Below are 18,232 nucleotides of genomic sequence, written 5' to 3' on the forward strand. Positions count from 1 at the left end.
ATAAATAGTTCCTATAAAAAAGTCACTTTAGCTTGTAAAAAAATACATGTCTTACAGCTTTTATTCAGGCTAAGACACCAGATGACAGATAATCTAAGAATAGAGCACTGTCTTCTGAATTATTCTTCTTTGATATGCACCTTCATTATACACATCATGTGTTCTAGAAATGCATTTACAGACGTAGCTATAGATCCAGAAATATTTTTAGCATTCTTATGCTTTTTCGTTATCTAAATTTTATCTTGATAAAGGACCTCCCCACTAAACCAACTACATCTCCCCACAGCTGCATCAGCTTCATTATACACTCAATAGAGTATAGCCCGATGGTCTAGAACTCTACCATCCTAACAGTGCAATATATATGTATTACATTATACCATCAAAATCATGATAAACCAGGGACACTCATAGATCCAGGCACTGTGGTAATCTTCTTATATTTGTTATCCATGGCCTCCTTCCTTCTAAACTTTTAATATATGATAATGAGTCTAAAGGGCAACTGGGGTGTTACCAGAGCCCTTCCTTCCTCTGGCTTTATCTACCCTTCTGCCTGATGTAATCTCACACAGTTGGAGGGGGAAGTGCTGGGAGAGCAGAGGAGCAGTTGTAGTGGCAGCATGGGGGAGGGCTTTGGTAACACCCACAGGAGCCCTTCAGGCTCATTAGCATAATTGTAAAAGCTGTTTTTGTAGGGACAGAGGCCTGGATAACAAATATATATACAGAGATTACCACAGTAATTCTAGTCTTGCATTCTTTTAACTTCCCACCTTCAAAAGCCATTACTTTTTTAGTTTACAGTGCTACATCTCAGATTATTATCTTCTGGTATGAATTTTCCTTCCTAGTGGCACCATTTAATATTCTGTGCAATGTACTGGGAAGCTAGTTAAAAATTCCACATGCGGTGAAATTAAAAAACAAAAAAAACACATTTCCACATCTTCTGCAGGGACTTTGCTTTCACTGTGAATAAAGGGGAAACAACCTTTATTCATCAATCTAATACAACTACGGAATTACCCAAGTTTTTTATAGTTTGGTTATGTCATTTATTTTAAACTGGAATTGTCTTTCTTTTTTTTTTCTTAACCCAGTATACAGATTAATTTTACTCAATTTTTATTCTAAATAAAAAAGTGATGGCAATTCTTTTCTATTCACAGAAACCACAGAAATGACTACAGGTGTGATTATATTTATAAATTGGGATTAAATAGAAACTGCAGACCACTTTGGATTACAGAAATTTCAATATAGGGTGCAAAAACATATTAACAGTTCTCTTCTGCTTGTTAGACAAAAGTATTTTTAATGAGATGGCATTTCCTTTACCCATTTCCAAGAAATTACAACAGAGCTTAATTTACTTTATAAATAAAATAGATGAAAACAGTAATTAAATTGTTTCTTATGGTTTCATAGAACACAAAAGATTCCTATTTCAAACTTCAAATTATATACTCTTATTCTGATATGTACACTGCCATGGCTAATAAAACATGCATACTGTTGTTATACCTGTATGATACATGGATGTTTGTCTATCATTTGCAGCATACTCAACCAAGCTGAACAGGTTCCCCATGTTTCATTTTCATGATGACCTGAAAGATCTCTGTATCAGCGCTGTGAGCTCAAACACAACCAAAGCTACACTGTATGCTTTAAATGTCTGGAGGTACTGGTGTATGACCAAGGGGCTTAAAGACTGTATGGACTTCACCAAGGTAAGTTTACACAGTGACCGTGAATGTTTTACTGTCCGTCCTGTGTCCCTATCAAAGCTGGTTATCTGGGGTGTTAGGAGTTGGGGATCAGCTATGTACAAGGCCAGTTGCGAGTTTAGACCAAGAAAATCTGACTGTGAGCTGACAGGATTTCTTGGAACCTCATATCACTGGACCTATTTTGTGCTGATGGGATTTCCTGGACCGAACCTCATACGGTATCACTGGACTGAACCTACATGCTGAGTTCTGTGATATAAGGTTGGGTCTGAGAAATCTTGCCAGTCCAATTAGTTTTTTAATCAGAACAAACTTGCTAATGGCCAGTTGACCTAATAAGGAGTTCCTATTGTCATTGTCTAATTCTAAAGAAATTTGTTTCCTCAATTCTAGGACACTTGGCAGCTAGGTTTATCTTTCACAGTATGAACACTGAAAAGTGGCAGGTTACACTATACAACTTATTTTATTATTGACTCCCTGCATTTGAAAATCCATAATAATTGTTTACCATTTACAGACCTGTATAGGTGTAGATTTCTAATCAGCAGGACAAATTGATCTGGCTGGCTCCATGTAATGTTCTTTGAAATGTACTGGATAGCTAGAAAAAATGTGAAACAAGACAATTGCCGTATATATCCTCAAGTATAAGCCGAAAAACGCAAATTTGGCTTATACTCGAGTCAATTTTTTAAAAAACTCAAAACTCACCTTTCCGGTGACCCCGCAGATATTCTATGCGATCCGTCAGTCAGCGGTAGGTCCGTGCGACATCACAGGCTCTGACAGCACACGCTCTGATGTCAGCCGCGGTCGTCGACGTCAGAGCTGTGCGCCGCACGGACCTGCCGCTGACTGACGGATGGCACAGAAGACATGCGGGTGCGCCGGAAAGGTGAGTTTGATTTTTATTTTAATCAACTGTCTGTATAATGGGTGGCGGGGGGGCAGATGCATAAAGGAACGGGGCGGCTATATACTGGGGCACAGGGACTGCTGGCTATATACTGGGGCACAGGGACTGCTAGCTATATACTGGGGCAAGGGCTGGCAGGCTACATACTACAGGGGGCTGGCAGGCTACATACTACATGGGGCTGGCAGGCTACATACTACATGGGGCTGGCAGGCTACATACTACATGGGGCTGGCAGGCTACATACTACATGGGGCTGGCAGGCTACATACTACATGGGGCTGGCAGGCTACATACTACAGGGGGCTGGCAGGCTACATACTACAGGGGGCTGGCTGGCTATATACTAAAGGGGGGCTGCTGGCTATATACTTGGGGGTGGGGGGCTGTGACCAATGCATTTCCCACCCTCAACTTATATTTGAGTCAATAGGTTTTCCCAGTTTTTTGTAGTAGAATTAGGGGCCTCAGCTTATACTCGAGTATATACGGTATGCCATTTTCTTATGGGTTTTGTTTTTATTTTTTTCACAGTCCAAATTGCACATCCCTTTGTAATGTTTGGGTTGGTACAATCACGAAGATAAAATAATTAAGATTATACCATATTTATGTAATTTTTCAATGTCTAAATACCATAAAACATTCATCAGCTATCCACAGAAAAGGGAATATATCTATTATAACTGGGAGTCTGATCACCATTAGTCATGAGGATGGGGCTCAGTAGGTATACTCAAACTGTTATGTCCATTTGCCATATGGTTGTAGAATGGCACTTCCCCCTTCACTGTATATTAAAATAGTGGAGCACCTGTCCTTACAATAGACATGCATATACAGTGGGTAGGGAAAGTATTTAGAGCCTTTTAGATTTTTTACTCTTTGTTTCATTGCAGCCTATCAAAAAAGGTTTTTTTTTTGCTCAGTAAAAAAACAGAAATGTAGATATTTTTGCTATTTTTTTTTTAAACAAGAAAAACTTAAATATCACATGGCCCTAAGTATTTAGACCATTTGCTCAGTATTGAGTAGAAGCACCTTTTGAGCTAGTACAGCCATGAGTCGTCTTGGGAATGACGCAACAAGGTTTTTACACCTGGATTTGGGGATCATCTGCCTTTCTTCCTTGCCGATCTTCTACAGTTCCCTCAGGTTGGATGGTGAACGTTGGTGGAAGCCATTTTCAAGTCTCTCTAGATACTCAATTGGGTTTAGGTCAGGGCTCTGGTAGGGCACAGAGCACTCTGGAAGAGGTTTTAAAAGCTTTTATAAAACCATATCACTCCCTTTCTAAATAAAAAGGGGAAAAAACTATGATGTCTACTCTCTATTAAAGTGTAAAAATGACTAAATAAGCCACCAGAAAAAATTAGACTTGAGTGCCACGAAGGAGGTGGTCGATAATGAGGGTCTCATTGCCAGGTTGTGCACCGTTGCCCATAGCTTTCTACATGTGTATGATCCATTGCTGTCTGTACAACCCATGTCACTGCATTTTGATTAGTCATTGTCAATAGCGTCCATGGATCCCTACATCCTAGTATTGGCTACCTTACTAAAACTCCAACCCTGGTATTTTGTCCCAGCTTTAGTATGATAGTAGGCGGCAAGGTTTAATAATAAATATAATCTTTTATAACTAACACATGTGTTCTTACTTCATGTTTAAGGTCCCTGCAGTTAAGCTAAATGAGCTTCTGGAAGATTTTTACGTGACAGTGAAAAAAACTGATGGATCGGATTTTTTGGCTACATCTCTTCATGCAATACGCAGAGGCTTAGACCGCATTCTGAAAAATGCTGGAGTCGGTTTCTCTATCACCAGCAGTGTCTTCAATTCCTCCTCACAGAAACTGAAGGAAAAACTGAGAATGCTCAACAAAGCTGGAATGTCGGGCTCCCGGTCACGCAATATTGTTTACTTTACTCTAGCGGATGAGGAGGAAATGTGGAGAATAGGGTGTCTAGGCGATGATGGGCCTGTGCCATTGTTGTCCTCAGTGGTAAAATACAACAGTCAGTTTCTAAACATGAGAACCTTGCAGGAGCATGCAGATCTAATGTTTGGAGACATAGAATTGCTGAAGGATGGAAATAATCAACCTTTCTTTGCTAGAACGGACAGCATTAAAAGGGACAAACAAGCAAACCCCAATAAGATGTGCTATGGCCAGATTTACCATGAACATTCAAAAGGACACAGACGCTGCCCATACTGTCTCCTTTATAAGTACATGTACACCTATCGTCCACCATCTCAGATGGGACCAAACACACCATTTTACCTGACAGCACGGAAAGAGGTCAGTGGAATGGAGAAGGTCTGGTATGAGGAACAGAGAATGGGGCTAAGATCTCTACGTGGTGTTGTCCCAAAGCTGGCAAAACGAGTGAAGTTAGAGCAATGTGACAATTATACCTTTGTTTCATTTACACAGACATTTCGAAAATTTGGTCCAGTCAACAACTATTGAGAAATTCCACAGTTCTTTAAATGAATTACTTGCACAATGCTGACCAGCGGGATATCCTAAAGGACTTGTTAAAGTGGTGTCATTGACCTGGAATCCTGGCCTACACTTTGTCATACAAGTTGTTTTTTGTGTAAACTATATTTTAGTTTAGATTAGATGAAGGCTGATTCCATGTCATTGGTAGAGTTCATTACCCACACGGTAGGTTACAAATAGTGCCTTTTAGCAACTACAATAAGACCACAAAATAAGGAGATGGAAACTGCATCACAATAGCACAACTTTCTCGGAGGTAAAGTTTTAGTAAAATATTTGTAATTTTACACACATTCATGTTACCACTAATAAAAACACCTGCTCATATCATTTGAGGAGATGCCCAAAGGGCATTGTCTGGCGGACATACCGGCTCGGTCATCACTTACAGGCCATGGATCACATTTACAACTGCCTAAATGTGATATCCATATGAAAGTGCTAGGGAATATGATGGCGCTACATAAATAAAGATTATTATTACCAGGGAACGAGGCCATGCCTACCACCCCACTGTGAGAATATGTGGCAATAGAAATCACAACTGTATGTTCAATAAAATGACAGCACATTTAACATGCCTTTTACTGGAACCCAAAGAATATTATCTTATTTTTAAATTGTAATGCATAAGTTTGACTCCAATACATAAGACTTGGTGTTCACAATTTATTTATGTACGTAGTCATGTCCATATTTATACATGTTCACTATTCCTGGGCCTACAAATCCCATCTTAGTAATATTTTCTTGGATACTACAGCAAAGTAAACATTCATTTTAGGGGTTTTCTGGTTAGATAAAAATTGTTCTTTTGAAAATTTAGCACCAAAGGCTCCCCTTCCCTGCATTTTTTTGTGCTGTCATGTCAGTGAGGCATTTGATGGAGGCTAGCTGTGTAATAGGTAAGCCAGCATCATCCTCTATCTGTGTGTCATCCATGTCAGAAAATTGGCAGAATGCTCTACGTAGACAGTGATTCCCTAGAATTGAAATTAAAGAGTAACTAAACCTTTTGAAGCAAATATTTGTTTTTTTATTTCAGACATACAGTAGGTGATAGTAGCAATTTTCCTGCTCCTCCTCCTGTAGTGAGCAGTGTAAGCCTAATTTGAAAGCCTTCTGAGCTCACTCTCTGATTTGGTTACACTATCCAGAGGCTGTCTGTGGCGTATGGGGACAGAATTCTGATTTAAACAGACTACTGAAGTAAGGAAGAAAGGGAAAAAGGACCCAGGAACATGTTTCTTTAAAGGACACCGCTCATCAGATCAAGGATTGTAAACCAAGCACACTGACATACTGGTAGGATCGACTCTTCTTTTAATTTCTTATGCCATTGTTTTTACAAAAAAAGGGCTTTACAAATTATGCAAATGAGCCTGTGGGGCTCCCAGCTATATTAACTCCTATGGAGGCTGGGGCCCCTCAGGCCTTTTTTTCTGTAAAAATCAGGGCACAAGAAGATAAAAGAACAGCGGGTCCTGCCAGAGGGGCACACTCCAGTATGTCTGTGTGCTTGGTTTACAATCCTTGATCTGGTAATAGATGTACGTTAACAAAGCATATCACAACGTATACTATTATCATATGGTGTATTGATTTATAAAATTTTGTTGACAGTTTAGTTATACTTTAAACTCAGAGAAAAGAGAAACTCCCTTTCAGGGGCGGGTCTGGGTACTAGGCAAGTGAAAAAATTACGCAAAATGCGCTCCCCCCCCACCTCAAATTTTATATATATATATTTGTCTTACAATCAATTCAAGACAACCTCATGTGTTAATAAAAACATATAAAAGTAAAGTAAATTTGCTCTCCGTCCCCTCCTTGTCAGTTCAAATAACTTGTCCATACGGCTTCTTTCTAAAAGATCCATTCTGTGGAGATTGTTACTGTTAACAGGAATATCAGCAAGTAAAGTTCACATCATCATTAGTGCTGGTTACTTCAACTTTTCTATTATTTACAATGACAAAATAACATGGATTGCAACACTATTTTGGCCCAATGGAACCATAATGGAAGGTAAACTACCATACATGCAAGCCAATAGGAAAAGAAGGTATTCGATAACCGAATAGACTAACGGACACCACTATGTGTGCTGCTTTACATACACACATATATACTATATGTATAAAACAGACATGTACACAGATATATACATAATTTAATATGTATAGTATATATATTATATATACCTCAGTCATATACATATTTATGTATATTATAGTGATACACATATAATACAGATACGCACATATGAATAGTACAGACATACACACACATATATATTCTTACTTACTGTAATTTTTTAGCATTATGGTCAACTTCATCAGGGGGGTAACTAGGAGAGGAAGGGCCCCATAGCAGGCTCCTGAATGGGGACCCCCTTCCAACTTTAATATAAAACTATGCATATTTGTATGCTCACACATGCCAGATAGATTTACACATTTATACACTGATACGCAAACATAGCGTGTACACACACATACTGTGCCATATACAAACGTACAACATATATACACAGCAAACACTGTATACACATACACATCAGCATATGTTATATACATATTATGCTGTACAATGTGCAGCATAATATGTACATAAAGGCAACATCCTCCACTCTTTAGTGTGTCAGGTTGAATGATGGGCCCCCTGACACTGTGGGCCCTATAGCAGCTGCTATTCATGCTACTGCTGTAGTTACGCCCCTGTGCTTTATCTTGAAACGTTGAAACAGCAGTCATCCCTATGTGAACGGCACATAGCAGCTCTATTAGACATGGTGTGTGCTGTGCAGTGAGTGCTATCTGTCCTGGCTGCAACAAGCCTATTCGTTGAAGGGGGGAGAGGAACTCACAGAACAGGGGCCAAGCACATCAGGTTACAGCTTTGTCTGGCCTTCTACCAAGGCTGTCAGACTCTCTGTGCTGAAGACTTGTATGTGACATGGCAGACCGAATGTTCAAATAATCTGTTTACTTCTCTGCTCCTGTACATTGAAACAGGCAGCGCTGCAACCTCAGCAGGGGATGCCAGTATAATTCAGAACTGCATGTAAACATTTTTGTTCTCACTACGTCACTTGCGCCCCCCCCCCCCCCTCCGTCCTCTGCCCAGACCATTGCAGAGGTGGCACCCTAGATGTCTCAACCCTGCTTCCTTTCTATGTAGGAAATACATTGTACATAAGTATGGATCAAAAAAAGAAATTACATTTGCTGTCCTGTTTGAGCTCACTCCTAAGAGTAAACCTGTCACCATATGCCTAATTTTTATGGTGACAGGTTCCAATAGAGACTGAAAAGTGCTTATCCCAAATGTTTTTAATTTATCTATAAATTACCTAGTTTTAGTAATACCCCATTGTAAAATGTATCTGGCTCCCTGCCAGCTTGCAGATCAAAGTCCCATGGGTTGTGTCTTTTTTTATATTGTAATGGCGCCTACTAGTTTAAATCTTTGCTCCACTTGTCCTCCCACTCATTCATATTCACCCTAAACTCCCTCCCAAAATCTTCCTCTATTCCACCTCCCACCTACGACAGACTCACCGCACAAGCAAACCTGGCGCTTACGGGGTACGCCTTGCAATTCTAACATGCGCAGTGAGCAGCGAGGCCCTTTAATGCTTTGTGTGCCCTTCCTCCTATGGGGAAAAAAAACATTTAAAATGTACCCCGCGGGTATGTACAGCTATGTTGATAAATATATATAGTTTTTTTTAATGTTTCACTTCCTTTGCACAAAAAAAACCCACTATTTTATTTTAACATTACCACATTCTAATAGCTGTAAATTTCTAATAGCTGTAAATTTCCATCAGTGTAGCTATGTGACAGCCTTTTTTTCTTTTTTTTTAGCAAAATAAAGTTTTCAGGGTCATATTGAAATTCATATGACATTTTGATTTGTATATTTTTATGGATTAGCAAGATATAAGATATTTTGGTCTTATTTTTTACGGAATTCAGTGTGTAGGTTACATTATTTTAAAATTTTATAGGGTACTTCACAGATGCTTCAAAACCCATTATGTGTAGTGTGTTTTTTTAAAAATTATGTTCTAAAACAAATTATTTAATAAAGGTTTATTTTATTTTAAAATCTTTATTTCAATGTTTTCATTTTTTAACACTGTTTTTCAAGTACCCTTAGGGAAGTTTGCCAATTGGCACCTAAAAGGGTATTCCCATCTTGGCAGTTAAAATTTAATTTAGCTGCCATATATAAACATTTCTTCAATTGTTAGTTATTAAAAATAATGTTCCTGTGTAAAGATAATTTCTTATGAATGTAGCCATGTTGTCTCTTATAAACAAGATAATTGTCCTTGGAAACCACCACTGCCACACTCTTGTAGCAGTGACCACATAAGTGCTATTGAGGCACCCGACCCCTGGATTCAGAAGTCAGGTCGGCTGTGGGACATGCAGCAACTACCGGCCATTTCATATGCAAGAACAATTTGTTTCTTTGTGCAATCCCTCCAGCAGCGTCGGTCATATCCAAGGACAACAATTTTGTTTCTAAATCACAACATGGCTACATTTATGGGAAATTATTTTCACACTCCCACTTAACTCATTGACAAACTGAACACTTACTCAGTGTCGATGTCTACCGTTCTGAGAACAGGTGCCACATTTATTTAACTTGTGCCTGTGAGGACAATGATAACACAGCAACCATTATGTCTGCTGCCATTGAAAACCAGCCACCAATATCTACTTTTCAATTAATTCAGATCTTACGATAGAGCAACATGTTACCCAGCTGCTGGTGTAATGGCCATTGCTTATAAGATTAACAATTTCACAAGTACAATATGGCTATATATGTCCAATTTGCACATGACCCATGCAGATAGAACGTATATAAACATCATGACAATGTCAAATAGTCATATCTCCCCTTTAACATAATATCAGCATTATATTTGTAGGTGACACAGAATCAGATATACACTATTAAAGTTACAGGGAGGAGAAACCTGCCCTGCTCACTGTAACAACCAGTGAAAAGACATCAATGATGGGCTCTGGAAACTCACACCAAAGCCCCTCAGGCCTATTAGCATAATTTTAAAAGTTTATTTTTGAAGGATGAAGGCAATGGATATCAAATATAAGATTACCACAGTCACACTTATGAGCAAGTGTCCTTGTTTTATCATGGTAGATTGTGATGGTAGATCTTTAAAGAAGAAGAAGAACAGAACTGCAAGTGTTGACCTGGACATTCAGGCACCAATGACCCACAGTCATAAAGGGGTTGAGCCTGTATTGACACAGAGGCCACTGACAGCTCAGCAATATGTGACATTGTTAATAATTGTTAATAATTTAATTAAAAATACAATTAAAAAGAAAAAGACCTGGTGAATGAATCCTGCACCGGAAAGCCCCTTCAGTTGCACAGTTTTATGGTGGACATAGTGCAGCCGCAACACACTGACGCAAACACTTGCACATGGTGCAGACAGTTTGATAAATGTGGACCAAGTTGCACTCACATGTCAAGGGATTTTTCCACCAGTTTGCAAAACTTCATTTTCATTGCAAAATTTACTGCTAAGTAAGCGTTAATGGTGCCTTCTCGCACACCACCTTCCACAGCAGCAGTGGGCAAATGTTCTGCAAGATACCATTGGAATCTTAAAAAGTTTAATCCAATTCCAACAGATCTTTCTTGGTGTTTTCCGATGAGATAAATTTCTGTTGCTTTTGATAAGTCAAATAAAGTAACCATGTTGAGATCACCCCATCACCCCATCACCCCATCACCCCAGAGAGGGTTCGCCAGACAGGACTCAACGCCTCCTGCTGTCACAGGCATCCCAGCACCCTGGAAGGAAGCTACAATGATAATACAAACTTCTTTTTACTGTATTGGTGTCCTCAGAGGCCTATACAATTTAAACCTGTGACAGAGCAGGGAGTAATAAGTTACTGCTTAAATTGGCACTTTGCAAAAAATACCTGGGTTTGGTTGTAGTTTGAGCACTTGGAGTCTAAAAGGTTTGCCATCACTGTTGTAGTGGGTCATGAATCCCTTTGATAAATTGAGTCCTGTGTGAAGGGTGTCAAAGAGGGCAATAGACTTATATTCCCAAATACGGTTCTCATTTTGTGACTGGAAATTGCCCGTTAATATTAGAACCATCATATCCAGGGTGTTATAGCCAGGACTGCAAAAGTGTTTTGCCACAGGTAGATGTTTCTGCTTCTCTTTTATTGTGTGGCGATGAGACCTTATCCAGACTTTACGTTTTTGTCCTGTCTCTCCAACATAAAGACATTTTGTGCACACAATCAGGTAGACCACATTAGAAGTGGAACATGAAAATTTCCCACCTAAAGATAATGTTCCCAGACCCATCAAACATAAAAAAAAGCAATGTCAGGAGCTGCAAAACCTGTTTTCTGATTTTTATCACAGACAAAATACAGATCCCCAACACACAGCAGGAATATCACATCCGGGAATTTCTTCAACTGGCAAATAACACGGTACTAAACGTTTTTTTCTGACAAGAGAACATGGTATAAAAATTCACACTATACATTCCCTTTAAATAACTGAGTGAGACCACCATATATTTTACCTGACATTTATTTGGAAATGCCCCCTTATTTATTATTTAATTATTTGGAGACCCAATGGAACCAGATATGTAACTTTCCAAATCGGAATATGTTTTCGTTAGAACATCTGCAGGAATTAGCTTTGTATTAATATTAAACATTGCATTGCCATATATGTAGGAGCACAAAATGACTATGCTGGTGTGAGTAGTAGTTCTTATAACTTTTTAGTTACAATTTTTTTCTTAGAAGATTTGATTTTTAAGTTATTCAGTTATTTTTGTTAACCCACTGTGATACACTGACCTAATATCCAGACGTCTTCTCTAAGTAGACATTATAGCTTTACTCTCACTGGAAAGTCCAGAAGACATTTATGTGTTGGACATAAAATTAAAAGTTGCAAAGAAGTGCCTTAGTTTTGTGTAAATATCCTGATAATAATATGGTGTGAACTGTTATCTGTCTTTTGTCTCATGTCTAGAAGAGAATCTGTTTTACATGTATTGTACACTGGATCTGCACGAACTGCTGAAGGTTTTAAAATAAAAAAAAGACAATTCAAGATAATAAAATTTGTGTTGTCACTTTGCTTTGGGCTAAATCATGGTAAAATGACAGATTCAGATCCAGTATTTATTGGATGTATAACTGAAAAGTATACAGCAACAGAAGCTGTAAATGCCCTTCATTGAACAATATGTGAACATAATGTGGACCTAAGACCAAAAGGATCCTTGCTTTAACCCCTTCACGCTCCGTGGCGGATATATCCGCCACGGCGCTTATGCCGGCTAGGCTCTGGATCAGAGCCGAACCGGCATCAGGAAACACGGGGTGCCGGCTGTAACTAATAGCCGGCACCCCAGTGTAACACCCGCGATCGGAGTTGTCTCCGATCGCGGGTGCTTAACCCGTTAAATGCCGCGGCCAGCGCGACCGCGGCATCTAACATGCATCTGGGGGGTCTTTCCCCCACGATCGGCCCCCCCGAACCGTTTTCGGGGGGCGCCGATCGTTGCTATAGCAACTCTGGGGTCCGATCTGGACCCCAGAGTTACTTGCAAGAATTGCCAGTAAGATGGCGTCTGTGACGTCATCTTACTGGCACAGTGCCAGCCTATGCAAGTGTATAGGCTGACACTGATAATACTCTGCAATACATCAGTATTGCAGAATATTATCATGAAGAAGCAATCAGAAGATTGCTTGTTCATGTCCCATGGTATAAAAGTGAAAAAGTAAAAAAAAAAAAGTTATTCAATAAAAAAAATAAAGTCATAAATCACTAAAAATGCCCCAAACTCCCAAAACATATAAAGAGACATATAACTCAAAAAAAGTCTAAATCATAACACAAACCCCACATATAGTATCACCGCGTCCGTAACAACCCGTAGAATAAAAGTAAATCATTATTGAACCCCCACGATAAACGCCGTAAAAAAAAACTGTTATAAACCCTCCAAAAATTATGATTTTTACCTTTTCAATCCCACAAAAAATGCTATAAAATGCGATCAAAAAACCATATGTACTCAGACATGATACTGGTGCAAAGTACAACATGTCCCGCAAAAAACAAGCTATCAACCAGCTCCGTAGCCAAAAAAGTAACAATGTTATGCCACTTGGAAGACGGCAATACATAAATGATAGATTTTTCCCCACATTAGGGTTTTGTTTGACAAATTTAGTAAAACGTAAGAAAATATATTCATTTCTGGTATCCCAGTAATCGTATCGACCCATAGAATAAAGATAACAGGATTATTAGGCTATACGGTGAACACGAAAAAAAAAAGAGTAAAAAATCCAGTACAGAATTGATGCTTTTCTACTCCTGCCCTCAAAAAAAGTTCCTAAATTTTCAACAATAGGTGATACCAACCCCAAAATGGTAACAATGGAAAAAGCATCTCATCCCGCAAAAAAAATGCCGTCACATGGCCCCAATAACGAAAAAGCGAAAATTTTATAGCCTTCAAAAGGGGCCGATGAGGAAACTAAAATCCTGGCAGCTGCAGCACCCTCCTTCCCTTCTGCACCTCGCTGTGCCCCCATAAAACAAGTAACGGCCACATGTGGGGGGTCTTTGTACTCAGGAGAAATTGTAGAACAAATTGTATGGTGGGTTTTCTCTTTTTATATTTTGGAAATGTGTAAATTTTAGGGCTAAATGAACGTATAAGGGAACAATATGACCATTCTAAATTTCACCCCCATTTTGATTCAATTACTATGAAGATCTCAAGGGGTTAACAATCTTCGTAAAAGCGGTTTCTGATAGCTTGAGGGGTGCAGATTTGAAAATGGGTTGGTTATATAGGGGGTTTTGATGCTAAATATGTAAAATTTCATTCAAAACTGTATTTATCCCCAAAATAGTCAATTCTGAAAATCCGGAAAAGCGATATTCTATTTGTAAGCCGCGTGACATCAAAATAAATTATCCAGACATTTCAGAAATTATGAAAATGTAAAGTAGACAAATGGGAAATGTTATTCTGCAAGTTATTTAGGTGGTAAATCTATCTGCCTGAAAACGCAATGATTTAGAATTTCGAAAACGGCAAATTTTTCAAAAAATTTATCATATTTTCTTTTTTTTTGTAAATAAACGCAAAACTTATCTGCCAAAATTTACCACTAAAATGAAGTACAACATGTGGGGAAAAAACAATCTCAGAATCGTTTTGATAAGTAACAGTGTTCAAAAGTTATAACCATATAAAGCGACGCAGGTCAGAATCCAAAAAATCGGGCTGAGCCTTAAGCTACAAAATGGCTGCGTCCTTAAGGGGTTAAAGGACATTAGAATCTCAAGGATTGTAAACCAAGCACATCCATAGGTTTTAACCCCTTAAGGACCTGGCCCTTTTTCGTTTTTGCGTTTCCATTTTTCACTCCCCTCATTCAAAAATCCATTACTTCTTTATTTTTTCATGTAAAGAGCTGTGTGATGGCTTGTTTTCTGCATAACAGCTTGCACTTCGTAGTGACAGTATTTACTATTCCATTCCGTGTACTGGGAAGCAGGAAAAAAAATCACGAGGATCATAAATTTGTATAGGTTTTATAATGTATTCATACATTTAAAAACATTAAAACCTTCTGTACACCTTCTGGCACTAATAACTTTTTCATATTTCAGTGCTGTGGGTGGTGTCATTATTTGCGAATTTTGATGACGTTTTTAATGCTATTTTTCAAATTGGCAAAAAAGTGTCACTTTCGACTTTGGGCGCCATTTTCCGTTACGGGGTTAAACGCCAGGAAAAAACGTTATTATATTTTGATAGATTGGACATTTTGGGATGCGATTATACCAAACATGTTTCTGATTCTTACTGTTTATTTGCTTTTATATGTGATCTAAGGAAAGGGGGGTGATTTAAACTTTTAATTTTTTTACTATTTTTTCATTTAAAAAAAAAAAAATTTTACCATTATTTCAGATCCTCCAGGGTAATTTAACCCTGCAGGGTCCGATTACTAATACTATATACTGCAATACTACTGTATTGCAGTATATCAGAATATTCCACAGTGGTCACCCGCTGTTTATGGAGAGAGCTCAGCTCGTGAGCTCTCTCCATGCACCCTTCGCAGCACAAGGACACTATAGTTCGTCCTCAGTCGCGAAGGTGTTAAAATGAGTTTTTATCTACATTGTTCTTGGAAATAAATAAATAAATAAAGGATATGTTAAAAATGTTATTGACTTGCATATTTTTTGATGGCCTCTGTTTGCCAACCTTTAATGATACTTCTGCTCTTTTAAACTCAAGAAGAGTTGTTCCATTTTTTTAACCATAAAATCTGTGGCGTTTTTCTTCATACCAGGTACTACACTTGATCTTAGCCAAAAGGGCGAGAAGTGATTTTCTTCATATCAATGATTTCTCAATTAACCCATTTTGTCTTATGGACACATACAGATTGGTTTTCTCTTTTTGGATTCAGTGATTTTTCACTGATGCCTTACTAACCCATTCTTTTAAATGGGCTTTTACACACTTCAATTTTTAACCTGTCCTTTTTAATAATAATAATCTGTATTTATGCAGCGCCATCAAATTCCATAGTGCTTTACAAATCATGTTCATTGACAACATTGGATTAAAAAAAAACGAAGCTTGCAAATCTAAGAATACCATCCCAGCAGTGTGTGAACACTAGATAGCACAGTACATAAACAGTTTTCAGTGACTATTTTTTGTTTTGTGGATGCACAGTTTTATCTATTTTGGTTTTATTTGGTGACACCAACTGTTTATGTACTGTGGTATGCACTGTTCACACACTGCGATATATAGCACTAGTAACGCTGCAGGTTGTAACCAGGCAATCTGCCAAAGGAGCCAATACTATCTATGGTGATGTTCCACTTATATATTATATTATATATAACAATATGATTTTATGTTCAATTTTATGTTTAATTTCATAGTTGATTTTATGATATGCAGAATAATTGTTAGTGATGTGCTATTTTATGCAATGAACACATGTTGAGTAAAAACAGTAAGTAGTACATGGTACACATTTTTATCTTTTACATTTACCGAGGTGCACACGGTACTACCAGAGCTCACTTCCCACTAGGGGTTCGTCCAACAGGTTGTGAGTGCGGTCTAGAGATTCATTACATAGATGACATCATGAGGAAAAAACAAAATGGGGAAATACTGAAGCAACATCATTCAACATCATGTTAGACAGGAAGTTACAGCTTGGGTGCCAATGGGTTTTCTAGATATTGTCAATCTGGTTACCAAGTAGCTTTAGGATAACAAAGTCAGTGTTTTGGAGTGTCCATCACAAAGCCCTCATTTCAATCCTGTTGAAAAATTTATGGTCAAAGTTGAATAGGTATATGCAAGTGAGGCGGCCTCCAAACATGGCTCAGTTACACCAGTTCTGTCAGGAGGAATGGGCCCAAATTTCTACCAACGATTGTGAGATGACTGTGGAAGAAATATCTAAGATGTTTGATTCAAGTCATTAAAAATGCTCTCTCATTCATTATTTGCATTGTCAAATATCTACAGAGCTGTTTTTCGCCAGTGTAAATAACAAAAGTATAAAGAACGGCGACTTGTGTACATGCAAATCAATGGGAACAGATGGTAAAAAGTAGGGCTTCCATTTACCATCAGTTGTAGGTGCCCTTTATTCTCTTTCATAATAGAATAGAGAATAAACACCATTTACATTTTTATAAGAAAACTTGAACAAAGAAAACAAGAGAATTAGTGTGTGATGTAAATCTGTCTTCAGGCTGCACAAATAAAATTGGTTTAAGGCCCTAAGATGGTATGGTAAGAGATATATCAGTAATCAATAACCAATCAAATCAATCAATCATCATTGGACTGCCTAAATAAGGCTTTTGACTAAATAAGGGGCTACCTTACAAGGTAGAAAAAGAGGTGTGGATTTCTTGTTCCATCCTGGAAAACCTATTTGTATATAAGGCTTAGCAGACGACACAATCCTTGTATTTTTTCGTCTCTTCAGGTACTTAGGAGAGCTAAGGTCCACACTCCTGTGTGTCTGTTTTAATGTGTTAAAGAGATGTGTTAAGGATTCTCTGTTTTGTTCAATGCTCAACTGGCGAGTAATTACAGCTGCAATGTTAAAACCAATACCCATGGAGATTCTCCACTTTATCCTGTCCGCTCTTGCATTTGTCTTTCGATGGCAACCAGCCTTCTTGGGGAAGTGGAATGTGTTTATGGTTGTAAAGATGCAAATTCTAGAAATAACAGACTTGAAATGACCAACATCTCTTTCTATGGCTGATAGGGTCACCTCCTTGTCCTTCATCTAAACAACCAGACAGCCAATTAGGTTTTATCAGAAATTAGCACCAGGTGCCAGATTAACACCAATAATTTGCAGGTATCTGAAAGTGTTCTCTAATTTTGAACAGTGTTCTTTTTCAATTATCTCATTTACTTTTTTATTCTGTGTTTTAAAATATATTAAATTTATGAAATAAGTGTAAAATACTTCTATTTAGAGGTCGCACTAACATACTTCAAGAAGGGTAATAATACTCCTCTTACCAATTTTGAGAATTTTTTTTTCGCCCAGGAGGAGTATGAATTTTTTATTAATATAAATAAATAACTCTTAGGTGTATATAGTGTTATTGGACATCTATTTATACAAGAAAATAATCGCTGCCTCTGTTCTCTGTTTGCCAATTGAGGCAATTCTAGTCATCTTGCAACATGCATTTAACAGGGCTACCCAACCTATTTACACCTTCACAGAAACTACTACCTACAAAACCGAATTATAGCTGATGCCACTAAACTGCCCTGTTACCCATATTCTATGAATGTCTAACACTTCTAACTCTACTCTCAGAAAGTCCATGCAATTGGGGGATCTAATCCTCACGGATCTGAAGCAGCCTCGTCCCTCAGATGTCATCCAGCACATAACTGTTGA

At 38.2% G+C, this 18,232-nt stretch overlaps 1 protein-coding gene across 1 annotated transcript in view; it reads left to right on the forward strand.

Annotated features, from left to right (window-relative positions):
• The window catches only part of KIAA1958 (KIAA1958 ortholog), a 50,162-nt gene extending 44,364 nt beyond the window's left edge, over positions 1-5,798 (forward strand). The window contains exons 3-4 of the mRNA XM_072154808.1: positions 1,567-1,739; positions 4,332-5,798. Of these exons, the coding sequence (XP_072010909.1) occupies positions 1,567-1,739; positions 4,332-5,135 (977 nt within the window). The 3' untranslated portion in view covers positions 5,136-5,798. The remainder of the gene's footprint in view (positions 1-1,566; positions 1,740-4,331) is intronic.
• The last annotated feature ends 12,434 nt before the right edge of the window (positions 5,799-18,232 follow it).

Source organism: Engystomops pustulosus, chromosome 1 (assembly GCF_040894005.1).
Source record: "Engystomops pustulosus chromosome 1, aEngPut4.maternal, whole genome shotgun sequence".
Taxonomy (NCBI): domain Eukaryota; kingdom Metazoa; phylum Chordata; class Amphibia; order Anura; family Leptodactylidae; genus Engystomops; species Engystomops pustulosus.